General features: G+C 38.6%; 1 protein-coding gene across 2 annotated transcripts in view; it reads right to left on the bottom strand.

The window, feature by feature from the left end:
- The window catches only part of LOC101864225 (S-phase kinase-associated protein 2), a 31,538-nt gene that overhangs the window by 10,537 nt on the left and 2,303 nt on the right, over positions 1 to 18,698 (bottom strand). The window contains exons 2-10 of one of the 2 annotated variants that reach the window (XM_005098897.3): positions 16,049 to 16,280; positions 14,746 to 14,935; positions 13,870 to 13,978; positions 12,879 to 12,993; positions 11,906 to 11,976; positions 10,156 to 10,290; positions 8,469 to 8,570; positions 6,572 to 6,699; positions 4,214 to 4,376 (exon numbers count right to left, since the gene is read on the bottom strand). In XM_005098897.3, the coding sequence (XP_005098954.1) occupies positions 4,214 to 4,376; positions 6,572 to 6,699; positions 8,469 to 8,570; positions 10,156 to 10,290; positions 11,906 to 11,976; positions 12,879 to 12,993; positions 13,870 to 13,978; positions 14,746 to 14,935; positions 16,049 to 16,280 (1,245 nt within the window). The remainder of the gene's footprint in view (positions 1 to 4,213; positions 4,377 to 6,571; positions 6,700 to 8,468; positions 8,571 to 10,155; positions 10,291 to 11,905; positions 11,977 to 12,878; positions 12,994 to 13,869; positions 13,979 to 14,745; positions 14,936 to 16,048; positions 16,281 to 18,698) is intronic. The other variant, XM_005098898.3, reaches the window with a different exon arrangement.

The following is an 18,698-nucleotide window of genomic DNA, read 5'->3' as shown; positions in this document are numbered from 1 at the left end:
AGTTACAAGTTTTCCACCAGCCCATCCTCAGACTGAGTGACTACTTTCAATCTACGCAAAGAAGCTCTTATGATTAATAACAATTTTGATTGAAATGAAATGGAAAAATTAAATTAATACTTTAGATTTTACACCCCCCTGGGATAGATGAGTATATTGATCCGCGCGTTGAATGTAAGGGGGAACTTGATTGAAGAAATTTCTGAAATGTTCGTTGTGGGGCACAAGAGCAGTCGAACAGTTGGAAAACTAAATGTGAAAAACGCCATTTTCGAAGTTTGACCAAAAACTAGTACCGTGGAATCAAGAAAAGAGAGGCACATTCTAGAGTCAACTTCTTTTTCCACAAACTGCCATTTTTCCTCTTTAAAGAATTGCAGTAAATATTTCAACAAAACACGACAAAAACAATCAACCTTTGTTTTTTAAACATGTTCTCTGCGAGATGATCAAGTTCTTTCCCCGAATCATGTGATTTCACTTGTGTTCAAAGAAAGAGTAATTTGTGGTTCTTTCAGTTCCTTTCCTGATTATTGTTAAGTTATATAACAATGCATCAATATTTCTCAAATTAAAAAATTGCTCCCTTATATTGAATTTGAATCATAGAGATAAAATTATTTTTTTGAAGCTGAACAAATATAAGAGACAGCTGTTCAGACAAAAATACAGACTGTGAGAGAATTAAAATGATGTATTTGACTCACTGATGCAGTTTTACAAAGATCACCTAATCTGTTATTTTTCATACCATTTTAACCAAAGCGTTATAAACCATTTTTATGTCAGACCCAAAGCTGATTTTTAAAAAAAATATATTATTGGTTGATATGGATTTGTCTCAATCTGTGAAAAAGTAATGTGGGTATATCGGGTTTTGTCAAAAATGTGTGGAGATCTCATCAAGGATAAAAATCCAACATAGGTTTCATCATACAGCAAATAATATCAAATAAGCCTTACAACAGGATTACTAAAAAAAAAAAAAACCAAGGCTGCTCAGGTTTAGTAAATGGAAAACAGAGGTCTCAATTTTTCGCTAAACTGAAAAAATTAAGTCGCGATTTGTCATGAAACTGTTCAGTTATTTTTTCATCACTTCACGCAAAAAGTGCTAGAAATATAGCATGAGCATTGCAGGAGGCCCACACAAAGGCTCAAACACAAATATGAGTCTTCGGTTGCATTATGGCATTGTCAACATAATTTGGCCATGTGTAAGTAAGTGCCAATAATAGATTGTCTATAATTGGCCTTTCTTAGTAATGGCTAAACGGACAGACGAACATACATAAAAATCTGTGAGTAAATATGTTAAAAATGTCCATTTATTTGTTATTTCTATACAAAAATGCATATAAATATATTTTCTAAAACAAGGTTTTATAAAAACGAAAATACATAATATGAAAATCTATATTTTTGTAGCCAAACTGCAATTTCCTTTCTAATATTAGGTAAAGTCTTAATATTTGTACATCTAAAATACAGTGCAGTACACTTTAACTGAACATGGTAAACCAAAAAAAAAGAAAATCTCCATTTCTTTTCTTTGTAGGAAATTATTGATACGCCGAAATACTCCCATTTCAGAACTGAAAAGAATTCGAGGGTCATGCTGTAAAAATCGCCACTAGCAACTCTCAAGTAAAGTAACACAAATCACAAAGATAGCCAATCAGAAGATACGTGAGAATGCATATGTGTCGATTGCGAGCCAGAGAAAGGCTGCGCCAGTGTACTGTTTACCTGTTTGTATTACACAACACACCTATTGGACTTTAGGCTGAGTCACGTAATGTATGAATTTCATGCGATCTTCATTCTAGTCTCTGTGAAGCTAGTTCACATTGGCCCTAAAAATGAGCACATGAGGTGTTTCATGAAATCATGGGCATAAGGATTTTATTTATCTCTATCTACTCCTTCGTCTGTTCTTTGCGACTATTCGGCAGATAAACAGGCAGACAATGTCGAAGAGAAAGCACAATACGTACAGCCTGCAGCTCAATTTCAGTTACTGAAAGAAGAACTGTTATAGGAGAAAAAACTTTCTTTACGTGAAGTTTGCTAGAGGTACATCATTTTCATCTCTACGCTGTTAACAGTCATGGCTATTTGAGCAATGCTCTCTAAACCAAAAACATGGCTAAACTGAAGAAAATGCACCGGTCCAGCAGATTTAGGTTCTCCACTGTATTTTACATGTGTATCTGAAAATTCAACACATTCTACGAAAATGTGTTGAACACTAAAACAATTATCACATGCCACGCATAAATCAGCTTTTCCCTCAGGGAGATCACGTGTTAAAAATAACTATTTCCCTTCATGGAAGGGATACCCGTTGTCTAAGTCAAAGCTTCTGATGGAAGTTATGGGGTTTGTATTTAGTTTTAGTTAGAGTTTAACAGCACTTGCAACACAATAAGGTCATATAAGTGCCGAAGATTAGAGGTGCTAAAAGAGTAACAAAAACAAAAAAGGAGGGGAGATAGAGACGACAGATGTTTTATTGGAAAGAAGGAGCAAACTACACCACAGCACCCACCAACCACCCATGGAGTTTGTATTTACTTTTGTGTTCCGAAAGTTACATTTTTAAAAGTAGAATCAAGATCAAGATCAATCAATCCCTATAGACTGTACGTATAGTAGAGCAACGGACAACATTCTTGAAAACACCAAGTCCAACACAATTTCGTGCTTGAAGCAAAGTTACAGGCACAATACACATAACAAAAGGGACACCAACTTCAAAAATGATCCAGCCATGTGAAGAGACAATAAAGAGGTAGGAGACATTTGTGCCAAACAGAAATTGAAAACAGCATATCAGATTCCCAACGACTTCCTACCATTCCAAACCAACAACCAAATTAAGACAAGATGTAGACACCACTAAAGACAATACTCAAAGACTGGGATCACAGATTTGGTCAGAGAATGGATTTTTTTTTCCAGATGGATGAGCAACAAGGTAGGAAAATACGCACCAGTTTGGAAAAATTTGGCCGTCAAAAACAATGCAGTAAGACTTTCAGATTTTTATCCACAGAGTTTTATAGGCCTACAGTGTTTTTACCCTCACCATGAGGAGGAAAACACTAAAATAGTCGAACCTGCCATAACGAAAATCGCGGCTCACCTCTTTGATAAATTTCTATATAATTACTTTCATATAACGGAAACCTGCTCAACCCGGAAACAGAATGAGAAATTTCTTCCCTTCAGATGGTTTTGACCTGCCAAGATGGAGAGTTCCTCGAATCCTAGTTATATACACGGGAGGGGTGGCATTGGTCGATCGTGCTAATAACACTGGTGGGTGGGGCTACCGGAGGAAACAATGGAGACATCCAATTGTTTCTGTTTTAATAGGTCAAACAATGGTCCTTTGAGATCCTAGCACTGGTGACACTGGATAAGTAAGACTGGCACAAGCCACCAGAGAGGCTAAGAGGATAGCACTTGAGAGTTTTGAGGTCTAGACCACTACTTGCTGTTCAGACAAGTGAGCCCTGATTGCATACAGGCTAGCCCTCTGAAATTTCTCTGTAATGAAGAAAAATATCTAAGATAAAGATGGAATTTTTTTTTCTGGCTCCTTTGCAATTCCGTCTTGGACTAGGTTCGATCAACTGTACACACCAGTTCATCAAAGCTACAGAAACATTCCAAAATCACCATGTCTAAAATTCAGCGAAAGTTCCATCTAAACACTACCATCACCTTTTCAGCTGAGTAGGCCAAAAGAATACCGAAAACAGAAAGTGACAATTTCTCCTTTCTGTAACTGAAATCCAAGTATGTAGACATTTTCTTCATCCCAGTTTTCTTACAACAGGGCTGAGAGCCATCCTTGTGGAAAAACAAAACACCCCAGATCATTTCTGGATTTTTCGAGAAGGGTTGGCAGGAAGGTTATGTGACACTGGGAACCATACAAACTCAAGAGGGCGAAGCAGGATTGTCTTGAAAATTTATAATCTGAGACTAGAACCTGAAAGTCCTTTTCTTGACAATTACATTCTATGAATCATGAAAGTTTTGTCCTGATATATGATGTGGTCTGTTACCGGTACCTGAAAGTGACATACTGTTTTCATAAGACCGTTTTCTCAAATCAACCTCTTGAAAAACACACAAATACTTCACAATCTTATAAAATCCATAACTTTTGTAGCTAAGATCAAAATCTTTGTAAACGCACAAGATGGTTTGGGTGTTGACTCTGTAGCATCGGCTCAAACAGATGGTCTGCAGGTGAGGCAGAGCTTTCGGGATCTTCAGCACAGATGCGTCTGTCACCTCCGTGGAATCGCTGAGGTCTAGAATCTTGAGATTTGGGCAGCGCTCCAAAATATCTTCAACCACTGAGGACGATACACAAAAGACTGATTGCTATCATCTAAAAAAATATCAACCAGTGGGGATAATGCTGTCATATCAAAACATCATCTATTGGGGATTAAATACATGTACTTAAGACTGCAATGATTTCAAACTACAGTCGAAACTGCTCTAACGGCACCCTGCCCAAAACAATCACCTGTACAAACGACCACTTCCCACTTATATTTTTTACTATATAATTATGATACCGCCCATGACATCCACCTGTCTAAAACAACCAATTTTCTCCTGGACAATGGGAGGTCATTTCGGACAATATCTACCGTAACATCAGCCTTTGATAATAAATATGATAGAGATATTTAGTCTGTGCCTTTGAGCACTTGTTTCTTACCTGTACATTTTCACTGACCATGGAGAACTGAAAGCATGAACTAACCGCTCATTGCTTATGGCGAACAATTGCTTTAAAAAAAATAGTTGAAACCACAAAACAAACTGAGAATTACCCCAACTTCAGGGCAATGAGGTACAGAATGTTGAAAAAAAACGCACACCACCTTGGCTATAAATTTCTCCATTTTCTGTGTCCTAATATTTAAGCATCCTGCTGGTGTTAAACATCCTGTAACATTTTACAGAGGGGGAAAAAAGGCCAACAATAAACACCCCAAGGGTGTCTCTTTTATATACCAACAAGTGAATACACAATCAACATGACAGAGAGAGCTGGGAGGAGGTAGTGACAGAATGGATTTATTCCTCACGGTGGATGAAAGATAAGGGAAACCGTTTCACTTTTTGATAGGGATCACAAGGTTTTTGCATACATCCTCCCTGTTTAAACTAGTGCCTGCTATCACAACCAGGGAGGGGATTTGGGGAAGTGTGTGAGTGTATGTGTGTGTGTGTGTGTGTCCCCGAACAATCTTCCTCTTCCTAGCAATAGTAATTGTGACAAGGTCCTAAAAATGTTGCAGAAAACAACCATTGGCCACCACCTTGTCTCTCTTACAGAATCAGATACTGAGTCACACTGAATATTTTTAGTCCTAGAGGGTAGGAATACCTCAAATCAGTTACTAAATACCTCCACGTGTGCCAAGACTGGCTGATACTTCAAAAATAGCATAGTAACTGACCTAGATAAGGAGAGGAGAACAAAGGTGATAAAATAATTATACCACCTACTAAACAGTTTTGGCTATTCACACCAGTAATATCAATTTCTCATCTATTTCAAACCAGTATTACACTTGTAGACAATATACCATTAACAAGCAGGAAAATTAAGTAATAAATTCTGGGGAATTCTGTCAGTGTTTTTATATGTACCATTTTGCACTTATTTTTTGGCTATTTGATATTAATTTTGACAAATTTTTATACAAGGAATTCCTATCTGTTAGTTACTGTTACAGACCTGCCACTCTATGAGATCTAAAAATCAGGATTTCAGGGGGAACAAAATCGGGATCAATGACAAATCATAAAGGTAACTGCCAATCTGACTAAAAATTTTCCTGGGGTATCCATAAATATATCCATGTATATGCCGTGTGTGTGTGTGTGTGTGCGCGCGTGTGTGCATGCGTGTGTTTCATCATAACTTTTTTAAGATCCTGAAGTATCACGTCAAGCGTTCCAAGTCCAACTAACACTGAGTTCCTGCCGACAAAAAGTTTAATAGGTGCTTCCTGCGACAGAGAAGACATAGGAAGTTTTTAGAAAAAAGCTGACGCAACAGACGAAAAAAAAATATTGGGATATCCCAGATGAATGGCAGTTCTGTTGTTACTTTGCATGCGCCTAGCCGGCTTATTTTGCATTTTCCAGGTTACCAAATTTAACTGGTGAGTTGTTCAGGACAAAGCCAGTTTACAATTGTCATCAGACCACTTGTTATGCCAAACAGCCCATTCTTTTATCAGTGTTTCAAAATGAAAAGCATTAGAGAATAACAAAACTCAGCTCACATCACGGTTTGAACAGGGTAGGGGTGTGTGTGTGTGTTTGTGTGTGTCTGTGTGTGTGTGCGTGCGTGCGTGCGTGTGTGTGTAAACTAACTGCTGCACTTGTGCCACAGCACCAGACCAGCAGTCTAGTATTTATCACCCGCAAAGAAAATAAAGAAAACGAGCTCTAAGATGTGTGGGACTGACTGAGAAGAAAAACATGGGCCTTATCCTACAGCATTTGTAGAACTGTTGCTCACCTTCGTCCGTCATCTTCTCCCGGTAGCCACTGATATTAAGCTGCAGCATCTGTCGCGGGAGTGCCTTGGCCACTTTGCGCACGTCGTCTCCCTCCATAGTTGTCCAGGAGATGTTCAAACTTTTTAACCTAAGTGGACAGGCAAACTCATGACAGCACAAAGAATTTCACAGCTGAAAACAAAAACAATGCCAAACAAAAATATGCGAAGGAAAAAAAACAAAACTTTAATTTTGTTTTGATAACCTACATTTTTTAGTTCTTATGGTAGAACAAAAGAACAACTGACTGCCATTTTAATCCCACAATACACGTAACAATACAGACCTGGCACTTTTCCTACTAAACTGTAGTTGTATTCCTTACTTTTTTCGCACTGGGCCAGACAATGAGGCAGACAAATATTCAGACACAAAATGACAAAACTTTTTACTTTGGGTAGACAAACTTGAGTTGTGCACTGCAAATCTTAGAGATGAAATCACCATATTATAGATTTTTAAATTACCCAGAGGGAATCTTTAGCATGCACAGTGCACTGCGTCTCAGTCTAACGTCTTTTATACAAGCAGATACTGAACTGCTATCCCCTATCCATCCCCAAGCCAAATATATATCAATTTTATGATACACAAAACAGGCTAAACATTGAAACTAAAAAAATAGTTGGTATCAAAATTCAAGGCCAGTTATAATCATAAACTGTTGGCATGCCTCCCTTTTTAAGTGTAACTATTAATTATAATAAAAACCTGATAACACTAACTTCACGAGATCAGAGAATTTTTTCACCGGAAGCAAATTTCATCAGTTAAGTAAAGGATAGGAGGAGGGGAAAAAAAAGGGGGTGGATTTGAAATTCTTTCGTAATAATGGGAATTTTGTTTTAAATGGCTTCATGTTAAACAAGGTCAATACATTTATGTATGGGCAGTAATTCCATGTCATATCTTATGATTTTGAGCAGTTTCAAGTGGTATAATTTGGTGACTTATGGGCAATAATTTCTGGACCAATAACAACAATGGGCAATAATTTCTGTACACCTCACCACCAAAACCTCGGTTTCTTCACTTCCATCGAATTCAGTGAGAGAAGCAACAGTAAGAGCCAACAATGGCCTTTTGTTTAGTTTAAGTTACAGGCAAGCAATAATAGGAAACATAAGCCATTCTTAAAGTCCTGCATAGAAGCATAGCAACAACTTAAAATTTTCAAGCTGTCAAAACATGTCAATTTTTATGCTATCGGCAGTGGGTGTCTCCTCCATTTCCAAGCCACTGAGAAGATAACCAGATGCAACATTTGCACTCGGGTCAATTTCCTAACAAATGGTACAAATCTTTAAAAAAATTTTTTGCTTCATCACCATCTGAGAATGACTTATGTATGCCATACAGTCTAACATGCACATAGAGCAAAATTGGCCACACATGAAAATTTTTCGTTATGTACAAATTTCAGGCTATGTTACGGGAGACAAAATATGCTCACAGACCCAAGACTCCCCACACACAAATAAGAAAGTGTGCAGACTATATCTACTGCTGAAGACTTTTGCGACATATGCAATAAACATTCATGGCATACACTATTGCCCTCAGCTAAAGAGGTTGGCGGCCTGCACTAAATCACCCACCACCATCACAGCTATTTCAGTAAACAAAATTTGTCCTTCTGTTCAATTAGATCTACCCTTGCTGATGACAATTTGTTCCACTATGAATCAATTGTTTTCGGTGTGTTTTGAATACAAAGATCATAACATATGAAAAAATTGACTTCAAAATCTGTTCATTACGTGCGTATTTGCTATGATCATGCAGGACTGTGGTAGAATTAATAAATGTCGAGTAACAGTAACTTATATAATCTAAATGAGAATGAAATGTACATACCATGGACAACCTGTAAAGATTGCCTTCAGTCCATCCCCTGTTGTCCCAGTACACATGGCAAGATTCAAACTTTGGAGGTGGGGACTGTTTTGGCCCAGATTCCTGCAACAGTCCACACAATATTAAAATCAGTGATACAATAATTCAGATCTGAAATAATCTCTGTGACAATGAACCTAGATCCTGGATAATACACTCTTCTCTATTATGTTGCCCCCGAAAGGGTTAATGGGTGAGAGGAAGTTTCTTGTCATGGACGAAAAATGAGTAATGCTTATTATACCTTTTACTCACCCAGCAATGAAGAATAAAAAGAATTACTTTTTTCTAGCCACAGCAAGGTTATGCGATGTCAATACAAAAGTAAGAACAAGCAAATATTGCAACAAACTATAAAAGAAATTACAATCGACAAAAATAAAAATCATACTAGGAACAGCATTAATTAAACAAACATATATATATATATATGGGAAAATAACCTTTGCACCTATAACGAAAGCTGAGTCAAAGGAGTAAGCTCCAATTCAATAGAGGTCTTAACACCCTTAATACTAATCTTTTGCACCAAGAACAACTTTTGAATACATTTTCAAAAGATCATACGGAGAATGTTTGTCAACAAAGAAAGATGGCCAGTATGTAGATGTAAGTAGAGAAAAAAAGCAGCTCCTTTTTATTGAGCCAAATCACTCTGCCATCAAATCTTTATTCATAATAGATAGCTTAGTATAGAATCTTGTGTTATTTTGTAATGCAGTTGAATCATTTTATCCTAACCAATTTTTGTGGGAAGAGCACTTCCAACATCTTAGGTCAGGCTAGTACATAGCCGCTGCAGGATAGACATATATATGGATCTATTTGGTTCTCCTGCTGGTTTTCCTACAAAGACTGCAGGAGCTGGATAGCATGTTAGTTTATTGTGCTGCTATGCTTTGTTAATTTTGGATGGATCCGACCAACAGATTTTACTCAACCACTTGGAAAGTGTGACATTCCATGGTAGTCAAATCAATACAACTAACAACGCTGGTGAAACAGAGTGCTCCGATCTGCTTGCCTGATACTGCATCAAGGCACAGACCTATAGTTGTCTGCTGCAAACTTGTAGAAAACTTTTTATTTTGTTTGTTATACATTTAGTCATTTAGTATTAGAAAAAGATGTGAAGGAGAAATGATGAGCACATTTGGTGTATGCTTTTGTTTTAAAGGGAAAACTTTGTGTGGTCTGAAATATGCCTTGCATCCAGACAAAAAAATAATATAGTAGTGAAATGTAAAAATAAATGTGAAATGGAAGCTGATTTTTTAGTCCAATTGCACTCTCCGTTTTCATTTACGTAAAAATTTTTGTTGGGATAGGTATTCTGAATTCCATTTTGGCAAAACTAAAACAGGACATCTATTCCAACATATTGCCACTTGGTTTATGTGGGCATTTATACATGTTTACTGTTTTTAAAAAACCCAAAAGAAAACCAGGCTTGATCAAAGAGGACATTTACTCATGATTACGGAAGAAACAGGACAAATCGGCAGATGGAAACAATGACACGGCTCAGAAAGTATTTATCAATTCTGACAAACACAGAAGGGACATCAACTTCCTCACTCTTGGCGCCAGAAACTATATATACAGAAAACTATCACCAAAAGAGAAAAGGGCAGTGCCGTGGACTCACATAAGTAATGCTTCTGAGATAGGAATGTGTTCTAAGCTGATTCTGTTCAGTCTGGGGCAGAAACGGAGCAAGTTTTCCACCAAATTTGTTTCTACATTTGCCATGCTCAAATCCAACATCTGCACACGATACATTCTGAAATGAACAAAAGAAGAATTTTAGTTTCTCAACAAAAGGTTAAAAGTGATGAAGCTTCAACCAATAGGCATACTACATACATCCCAGAAAAAGGAAACCAAATAGCTGTTTTAGTCATTTTATTACTTTGCAGTCACACAGCCAACAGTATAAAATACCCCCATCTGGTCACCCAGCCAGGAGAGCGACTGCAACAGACCTCGGGCCTGATGCAAAAGTGCGCCAGATGACCGGAACGGACAATTTTCAATGGCGCATTATTGCGCCAAGTGACTGCAAATGGTTAAATTTTCTTCTCTAAAATTGTCTTCTTTTACCTCCTTTCCTGCTCTCTGGCAATGTTCTGTCGTCTGCACTTTCTGCCCCCACCCCCTCTTCTGGGTTACTGACTCTTTATACAGCCTTTCTACCACTACTAGACCTGCATGTGAGCCTCAACCAGATTGTCTGAAAATTTTGTGGGTGTCATAAAAGGAAGGACTTTCGGGTAACGAGCGACCACCCCGACAAACACAATAAAGAAGAGACCTTATCCTAACCCTAACCCAAGGCCTACCCCTAAAAAGAACCTGCAACGGCCCTCATGTAAAAAGGCCAGAACAAGACCAAGTCCAAAAAGAAAAAAAAAACACACACACACACTCCAAAACAAACAAGGAGCATACATTGCTTATATTAGGGTTTGAGGCAATAATACAATAGAACTGGAATATGAATCCTCCATATATATCTAGTAGTCTAAATAAAAATCTAGATCTAGATCTAGTAGAACAAGTGAATAGGAATAGGCCTTGAACGAGAAATCCGCATCCGATTCCGAACAGAGGGACTCAGCAGAGTCTACTAGACTCTAGATCTAAAAATCTAATAAATAATTCACGCACCTGATGAAATGCTTTTTACCAACATTAATATTACAGCACAACCTATTATAGGGTTGACACAACAGAATTGGAATATGAATCCTCCATTGAGGAATATAATGATCAATAAATCTAGATCTAGATCTAGTAAAACAAGTGAGTCGGACTTGAATGAATCCCCATGATCAGAACAATCAGTCAACAAACGAAATTCAAAATGGCCGCTTGAGCACGAAACTGAAAGTACATAATTTAGGTCGTCGTCCTTTGTCGTATTCGTAGTTCTACTCAGGTTCCGACAATTATGTCGGAAACGCCGACGTCGGCACGAAAACGAAAGTGCCGACAAAGCCGATGGGGGAAAAAGGAGGCGCTGGCAGTCGGCCAGGCCTCGCACTTTGACTAATACAGGTGGGCCTAGTGATAGCATTGGCCGGCTCGCAGGTCGAATTTCAGACGATTGTCGGCAAACACGCAAGTCTACACTACTCAGCTTCAGCCGCCACCAGCGCAAAATTCAAAATTTCCAACCAACTGAAAATGTTATATGGGTCTCGTGTGTTCATTTGATCTTATGCAGTTGCAAGCGGCGTAAAATACTTACCAAAAAAAAAAAAATTCTTTTCAATACCACACTGAAAGCAAGAAAAGAGATGGAAATTTTTATTATGTTAATTATAAGGAATTTTTTTTAATTCAAAGTAACGACCGATGGTAAAATGATGTATTAACTTTGGCCCTCAGCTCACCTGTCCTCTGAAAGTGGCGAGCTTCTCGGATCTGGATTTCCATGGACTGTACTGGAAAATGACCCCATGACCTAAAAAAAAGGGGGTAAAGTAGACAAAAAAAGACATAAATAGTCTTAGCTTAGATAACTTGAACACATAAAGCTTATATTCATGGATAGCTCAAACAATATGCCATTCACGGATTGAACGGCTACGAAGCAATCCACTGGGAAATGTCAAACAGCCTGAACAATTTTTCCTCACAACTATCTCAAATTCAAATCAACCTACACACATGATGGAAAACAAAGACAAAAAACAGCCTGATACACACTTTGCTGATGTCGAGAGGAATCATCATACATTACCTGTAGAGTGAAGGCACTAGAACTTCCTCGAGTCTAGTCATGTAAGGGTGGGTACTGGGTGGAGGGGTGTAATCGAAGACAAAACAGTGTGGTGCTGAATTGGGCCGTATGACGAGTAAATTATGTTTGTTTATGTGTACACGTGTGTAAGCGTGTATGATTGTGTGAACATAAAAGGTTATATAGTCATGATTGTGATCTGACTTGAGTGCAATTTTATCTTTCAGTCGTAAGGCTCATCAGCATGATTCTCTAGCCTCTCTTGCTCCAACACTGAACTATATCCATTGTGCTATCCTTTTATTGATACCAGGTACTTCTCATGATGGCAAAGAAGAGTAAACAGTTACTTTTCATGGTTTTTCTTTAACATCTTGTGTTTTCTTCTTCTTTTTTTTTTATCAGTTTGCTCAAATAACAGATGCATCGAACACATTTGTCAACTCTCAACGTGTTCAAGAAATCCATGCTCATTGGGTCGGGTGCACCAATTTTTTTTTAAAACAAAAAACCCAAACACAATAATCAAAGAACAGATAAAGCATTATGAGAATAGAAATTTTGATTCTCTTTGTACAGTCAAGAGACTTTCCTAGTCATCAGATAACTACACCTGTGTTTACCTCGCATTGACTGGCTCTGAGAATTTGCACTCCTCGTTCTAACACAATCTTCAGCACTCCAGGCTTAATGCACTTTTTCCGTAAATCCAAGCGTCTCCATAAACTGAAGTCACACCTGTAAGAAAAATAAAAAGACAAAAATAAAAATAAAAATTCACCTCTCAAGCACAACTAAGTTAAAGTAGGTCCTTCAGCGATCTCTCCCTCAAACACAATAGGGCCCACAGCACTTTTGACAATTGTTCAGAAGCAGCTGAAAACAGCTGCCAATGTTTGCAACACACAAGAAAGGAGAGGAAAGGGGAAAAGGATTCTCAAAACAAATAAAATACATAAATGTATTCTAAAGTCCAGTCCTTGAAAACTTCCAAGTTTGCAGTTAAAATAGCACGATCTTGGAAAGCTTGTGAACAATATAATTTTTTTTCTCTTACAGAAACTTCTCCATTTGCGTAGATATTGCTTTAGACAACAAAAAGAAATCAACCAGCAGCAATATCGTTCTGCCACAGGACAGACTACAAAAAGAGCAACAACTCTACATTCCCTCGGTTCTCTTTGTCTGTAGCCATCTCAGAGAGAGTTGTTTGTGGTTCCTGCTTTATAAACATGTTCTTAATCAAATGGCTCTACTTTACAATGAGATTTTCCTACTTCACCCTATTTAGATTCCCAGCTCAATCCTAACACTATTACGTTCAAATTCAAATTTGTTCTCTTCACTCTGTTTACAATGTGTAAACAACAATTTATTAGTTTTCGGGATTTTTTTAGTAAGAGTATTACAACACTTTCAACTGCATAAGATCATATGAGCTTGCAACACAAGTTGGTGCTTCACACATTAAGCATTTTCAGTTTGTGGAAATACTAAAAACAAGAGTAAAAAGCTGGAAAAAAAGACTATCACTAAGTAGTCTGCTGACTGCTTGAAACAAAATAACAGTAACTTATAGCATAGACTGCGCACAGTATAAAAGAAACTACATACACAAGGCGAGTCCATCTTCGGCAAACTAAGGCACATGTGCACATCATGTGACGTGGTAGACGGTGAAAGACTTCAAGGATAATCTCATCTGAGAGTTTATCAAACACATCTGGAAAAGAAAGAACCAAGAAAGCAAAAATAAATATTCACTTCAAGCAATGCGCAGTTTGTAGCACAACAAAGCATTCAGTTCTACATTCAAATCTTATTTCAGAGCGGAAAATCTAAACTCTAAATTAACAGCACTTGAATTAAATCAATTATAATCAATATATAGAAACAATAAATTATTTAGGAAAAGATCGATAAAGTGAATGCATTAAAGTAACTGAGAAGGGGTTATTGAACTATCCAGACAGAGTTTACCATAATGAACACAAAGCATGTGCTGTAAACTGCAACGATTCTATTGCCCGACGTATCTGCATACCAACCTATTACCTGACTACTTATCAAGCAGTATCTCCTATCTATTTGACAATCCAATCATAGGATTAATGCATCAGCTCAGCCCCATAGAACAGCCTTACAATGACCAATGTCACTATACCAGATATTTCTCACCTAAGTTTTGGAATTTTACTGGAGGAATAAAAAAAAATTACGATTTTTCCTTGGAACAGGACAGAGAACTGTCCACCTAGTTATTAAGAGGAACAGAAGAAAATAGGTTCACACCAATTTTAACAAATTATCTTTAAAAATGTGTAACTCACATTGAAGTTATACTCAACTGCAAGTTAACCTCAGAATATTTACTAAAAAGAAACTCACTTATTAAAAATGAATAGAAGAGACAAACAAATAATTAAAAGCACTTCAGAGACCACTATGACATTAAAAGAAACAAGCAAAGGGTGTAACAAAAAAACTCACTAAACCCTCTATATGTTTCCTCTCCAAGCTTCAAGTAAACTTTTGACTTCACTGTGGGCGGAGTTCTCAAAAATGCATCTGGGGCCAAAAGCTCTCGGCCTGAAAGACTTGCATTGGGTGGATTTTCTACATTAGCACCTTGGTTCAGCACAAGAATCCGAGGTGCCTGATCAGAAGATTCAGATGATTCCTTCAATGTCAATTTGCATAGAAATCATAGCTCAAACTAAATTTTCTGACATAGGGGCACTGACATATCTTGACTAAACACACATGACACATTCCCCAGTTTCAGTGGCAAGAACGTCATATCAATTGGCAAAAACTCACACATGAACAAATGCAAAAAAACAAAAATGAAGATGTAACAGATTCTTTGAAAATCATTAATCAAATGCCATCATGTGCTAAGTCTAGAGTATCAGTGCCAACTAAATGAAACCTGTATTAGTAAGAGTATGGGTTTTCCTTTCTGTCTTGAAAACGGAGCAAACGTTAATATTCTTCTGATTATATGCATCCTCCATAGAAAATATAAACAAGGAGATTTCATCAACGTCGGTGATGCAAAATAATACGGCCAAAGCCACACACACACGACCCCTCTCTTTGCAGTGGATTGACCAAGAACACTAGTTCAGAAATCTGACAAAAACCTTAGTAAGACAAGTTTTAACTTCATATCTATTACTTTTTAACTTTTCTGTGGTTTCAAACAGAGGGACTCATGTGATTTATAAACATATTTGATTTTCATTGGAAATTCTGTTTAGGTAAATTTTTACTTTCACTCCCGCACACAGATGCACTGTTTCAGGGGTCAAACTGCTGTACTGTTTGCTGCAGATCACACATAAAGCCACTAAAACTGTCGCAAATCAATTATTTTCAGGACAATTTCAAATCTAACTGTAAAATATCAAATTATGGGTGTAAAAACAGGGGGGCATGCCCCCCTGTAACCCCCCAGATTTTCTTTTACCCCAGTGGGGCAGGCCCCCCCCTGGAACCCCCCGATTGGTCCAAAGCATGTCTATCTCGGTTAAAAACAATCAAATATTTCAAAAAAACTATTAATTTGCGACGGAAATTAAGTTGATATTCGTGTTCAGCGCATCAATATTTAGTAGAAAATAGACAACTGGTAGCTGAGTGTGAGACGAGAGGGAAAGTAAAAAAATACCTCTGTTTATAAATGAAATGGTCACCATGAGTTTGTTGCAATAAAATTGTCAGTAAAACATGGATCCCTAGCAAATTTGATGAACAACCATACAATTAGACTGGACAATTCACAACTTACTCCTGGGCAATTGGGACTGTCAGTGTCATGGGAAACAATTGCAGGGGTGACAAATCTTTCTTTGTCAGCAATTTCCTCGCCTGAGGGGGCATCAGGGTCTTGCACTGTCTCACTGTCTGCAGCTGTTTCACCACAGTGTCTTTTCAACCGCTTCTCAGAGACTGATCTTGTTATTGGAGGCCTATTCTGATTTTCTTCCCCAGTGTCCTCATGCTTGGGGAATTCTGACTCACTGAAGCAAAAACACAAAAATGAATTTAATAAAAATCTAAAGAGTAAAAATCAAGACTAACTCATGATTCACTACCAATCTCAAAATAAACTAAAACGTTATCTATCCCTCTTTGGGTGTACACAAGAACAAAACAAACAATGACAGAAAATGCTAACCCCATTAGGCAATCAGAGAAGTGTGCTAGGTGCTCGCTGTAGCTTCAGGTCTAAACTTAAAAACAAATGAGAATGTGTGAGACCTCTCCAAATTTTTTAAAACGTTTTTTAATATGAACATACAACATCTGAGTCTAAATTTAAGAAATCTTTAAAGACACATTTAATGACATCCTTTTTATGTCAGTAGACTCATGTTCAGTACAATGTTATGTAAATGACTATGTATCCATTTATGTATTTTGTGAATTGCATTGTGTATATATATTATTTTATGCTCATTTTGTGACGATGTGTAAGCGTGTGCGTGTGATAAGCAAGTAGATATGTGTGTGTGTGTGTGTGTGTGTGTTTGGCATACATGTGTGTTTGTGTATATGTGTGTGTTTGTGTGTGTATGTGTATATGTGTGTGTGTATGAGTGTGTGTTTTGGGCGTGTGTGTAGCGTGCGTGAATGTTGCTTGTACATGCATTTATGTAAAGCGCCTAGAGCTGTGTTTACATGGGAGTGGGCGCTATAGAAATGATCTTCATTATTATTATTATTTATTATATAAAAACAAACAACGACGACAAGTTGTGATCATTCAAGTAGTCAGGATGTCTCAAGCCTGCCCACCAGGGTAAGATTGTACTTTACCGGATCACTGGTCGGAACTACTTTCGCTATGGCGCCCCTGGTGCCTAGTGGTCCGTTCTTTCTTTCAGAGCTTCCCCACCCACTCACTCTCCTATTCAGTTTTGATAGGAAAGAAGGAGCAAACCACACCAGAGCACCCGCCAACCACCCACCCTTCGACTACAAACAACCGACTGACATCTTACCGGGTTTTTCAGTCATCACGACCATGCCATCGTGCCCTTTGACCCACGACCCTGACACCATGAGGCCAATTGGTCAATCTAATCACGTGCTCCACTAGATTCTATATAAATTTGCTCGCGACTCTGCTAGGCTAGGCCTACTACTGGTCCGACAAAGTACAATGGAGGGCGAGAGATGCGCATGAGAGCTCATTTGCATAATTGCAACCCCCTCGGCCCTGCTCGCGACTTGGCAAGTGCAGCGAAGCAAGGCTCGGCCTGTTTCAACTCCAATTAGATCTACCCCAATTGTCCACTTAGCTCCATGGTCCGTTCATGTTATTGTTTATGTGTGCGTGTGTTTTTAAATTATTGTTGCCAGGGGGGCTGAAACCCCCCCACTGTTGTTATGTAAGCACGATTGTCCGCTAATGTTATTGTTTTGCATTTTTGTGTGTTTTCTTTAAAATTGTTTCCAGGGGCTTGCGCCCCCCCTGAACCCCCCACTGTAGGTATGATACACGGTGGTCCACCACAGTTAAACTAAACCCCCTAGCCACCCTCAACCACCACTCACCTCGCCTCGCCCTGTGCGCGAAGTCGCCCGCGGAAGTACCTTTTGTCCGCACGTAGAGAACTATGAGTGCGTAGTTAGGCTAGGCGTGCGCAGTAATCATGGGCCCAGACTGGTGGTCCGGTAAAGTACAATCCAGCCAAAATGGAAACCTGTCTAGATCTAGATCTAATACAAAATGCTGATATGGAAAGAGAAATTTCTTCCCTTCGGAGGGTTTTACTTGTCTCTAAGACAGAAAATGCTTTCCACACTCAGCCCTGATTTGAAACAAAATTTCCAAGTTTTGTTCCATCTGCTCTAACCGTCTAACCTTTACGCCATGCTGCCAGGCCAAGAAGGGGAGCACAGGTGCAATTTGGGGGTAGATTAGATCATGTTACTGTTACCTCATCCATGTGAGCGCTTAGCGGCTTAGCCTTAGCAGTGCTGATTGCCAGGGTGCTGTGGAGTATGATCTCACCAGTGCTTGTCACGTGAAACTAGCAGAGTGGCCATCCAGCTCGGAAATGTTCATGGGTTGCCAGAGGATTGGGAAGGACTTCCGTAACGAGCGACCACCCCATCAAACACAAAGAAGAGTAAGAGGCCTTTCTAACCCTAACCCTAGCCCTCAATTCTGCTCTGCCTCAAAGTGGTTGCTCGTTACGGAAGTTCTCCCGAGGATTGAAATTAGTCTGACCAATCAATACCTGCTGCCCTGATGATCGTCCAGGCAACCGATTATAAGTTCGGCGCTTTTTCGGTAGTTCCCACCCCGCAATTGTTATTCACGGGTTTTGGCCCCGGAAGTGGCTATTCTCATCCGGGGTGAGAATAGAAAAACGATCTACCTCTCACCCCGGGTGAGACTTGCCAGCGTAGGCTATTCTCACCCAGTG

Source organism: Aplysia californica, unplaced genomic scaffold (assembly GCF_000002075.1).
Source record: "Aplysia californica isolate F4 #8 unplaced genomic scaffold, AplCal3.0 scaffold00196, whole genome shotgun sequence".
In the NCBI taxonomy this organism is placed as follows: domain Eukaryota; kingdom Metazoa; phylum Mollusca; class Gastropoda; order Aplysiida; family Aplysiidae; genus Aplysia; species Aplysia californica.
Note: the sequence above shows the minus strand (reverse complement) of the source record. Positions and strands in the feature narration are given on the sequence as shown.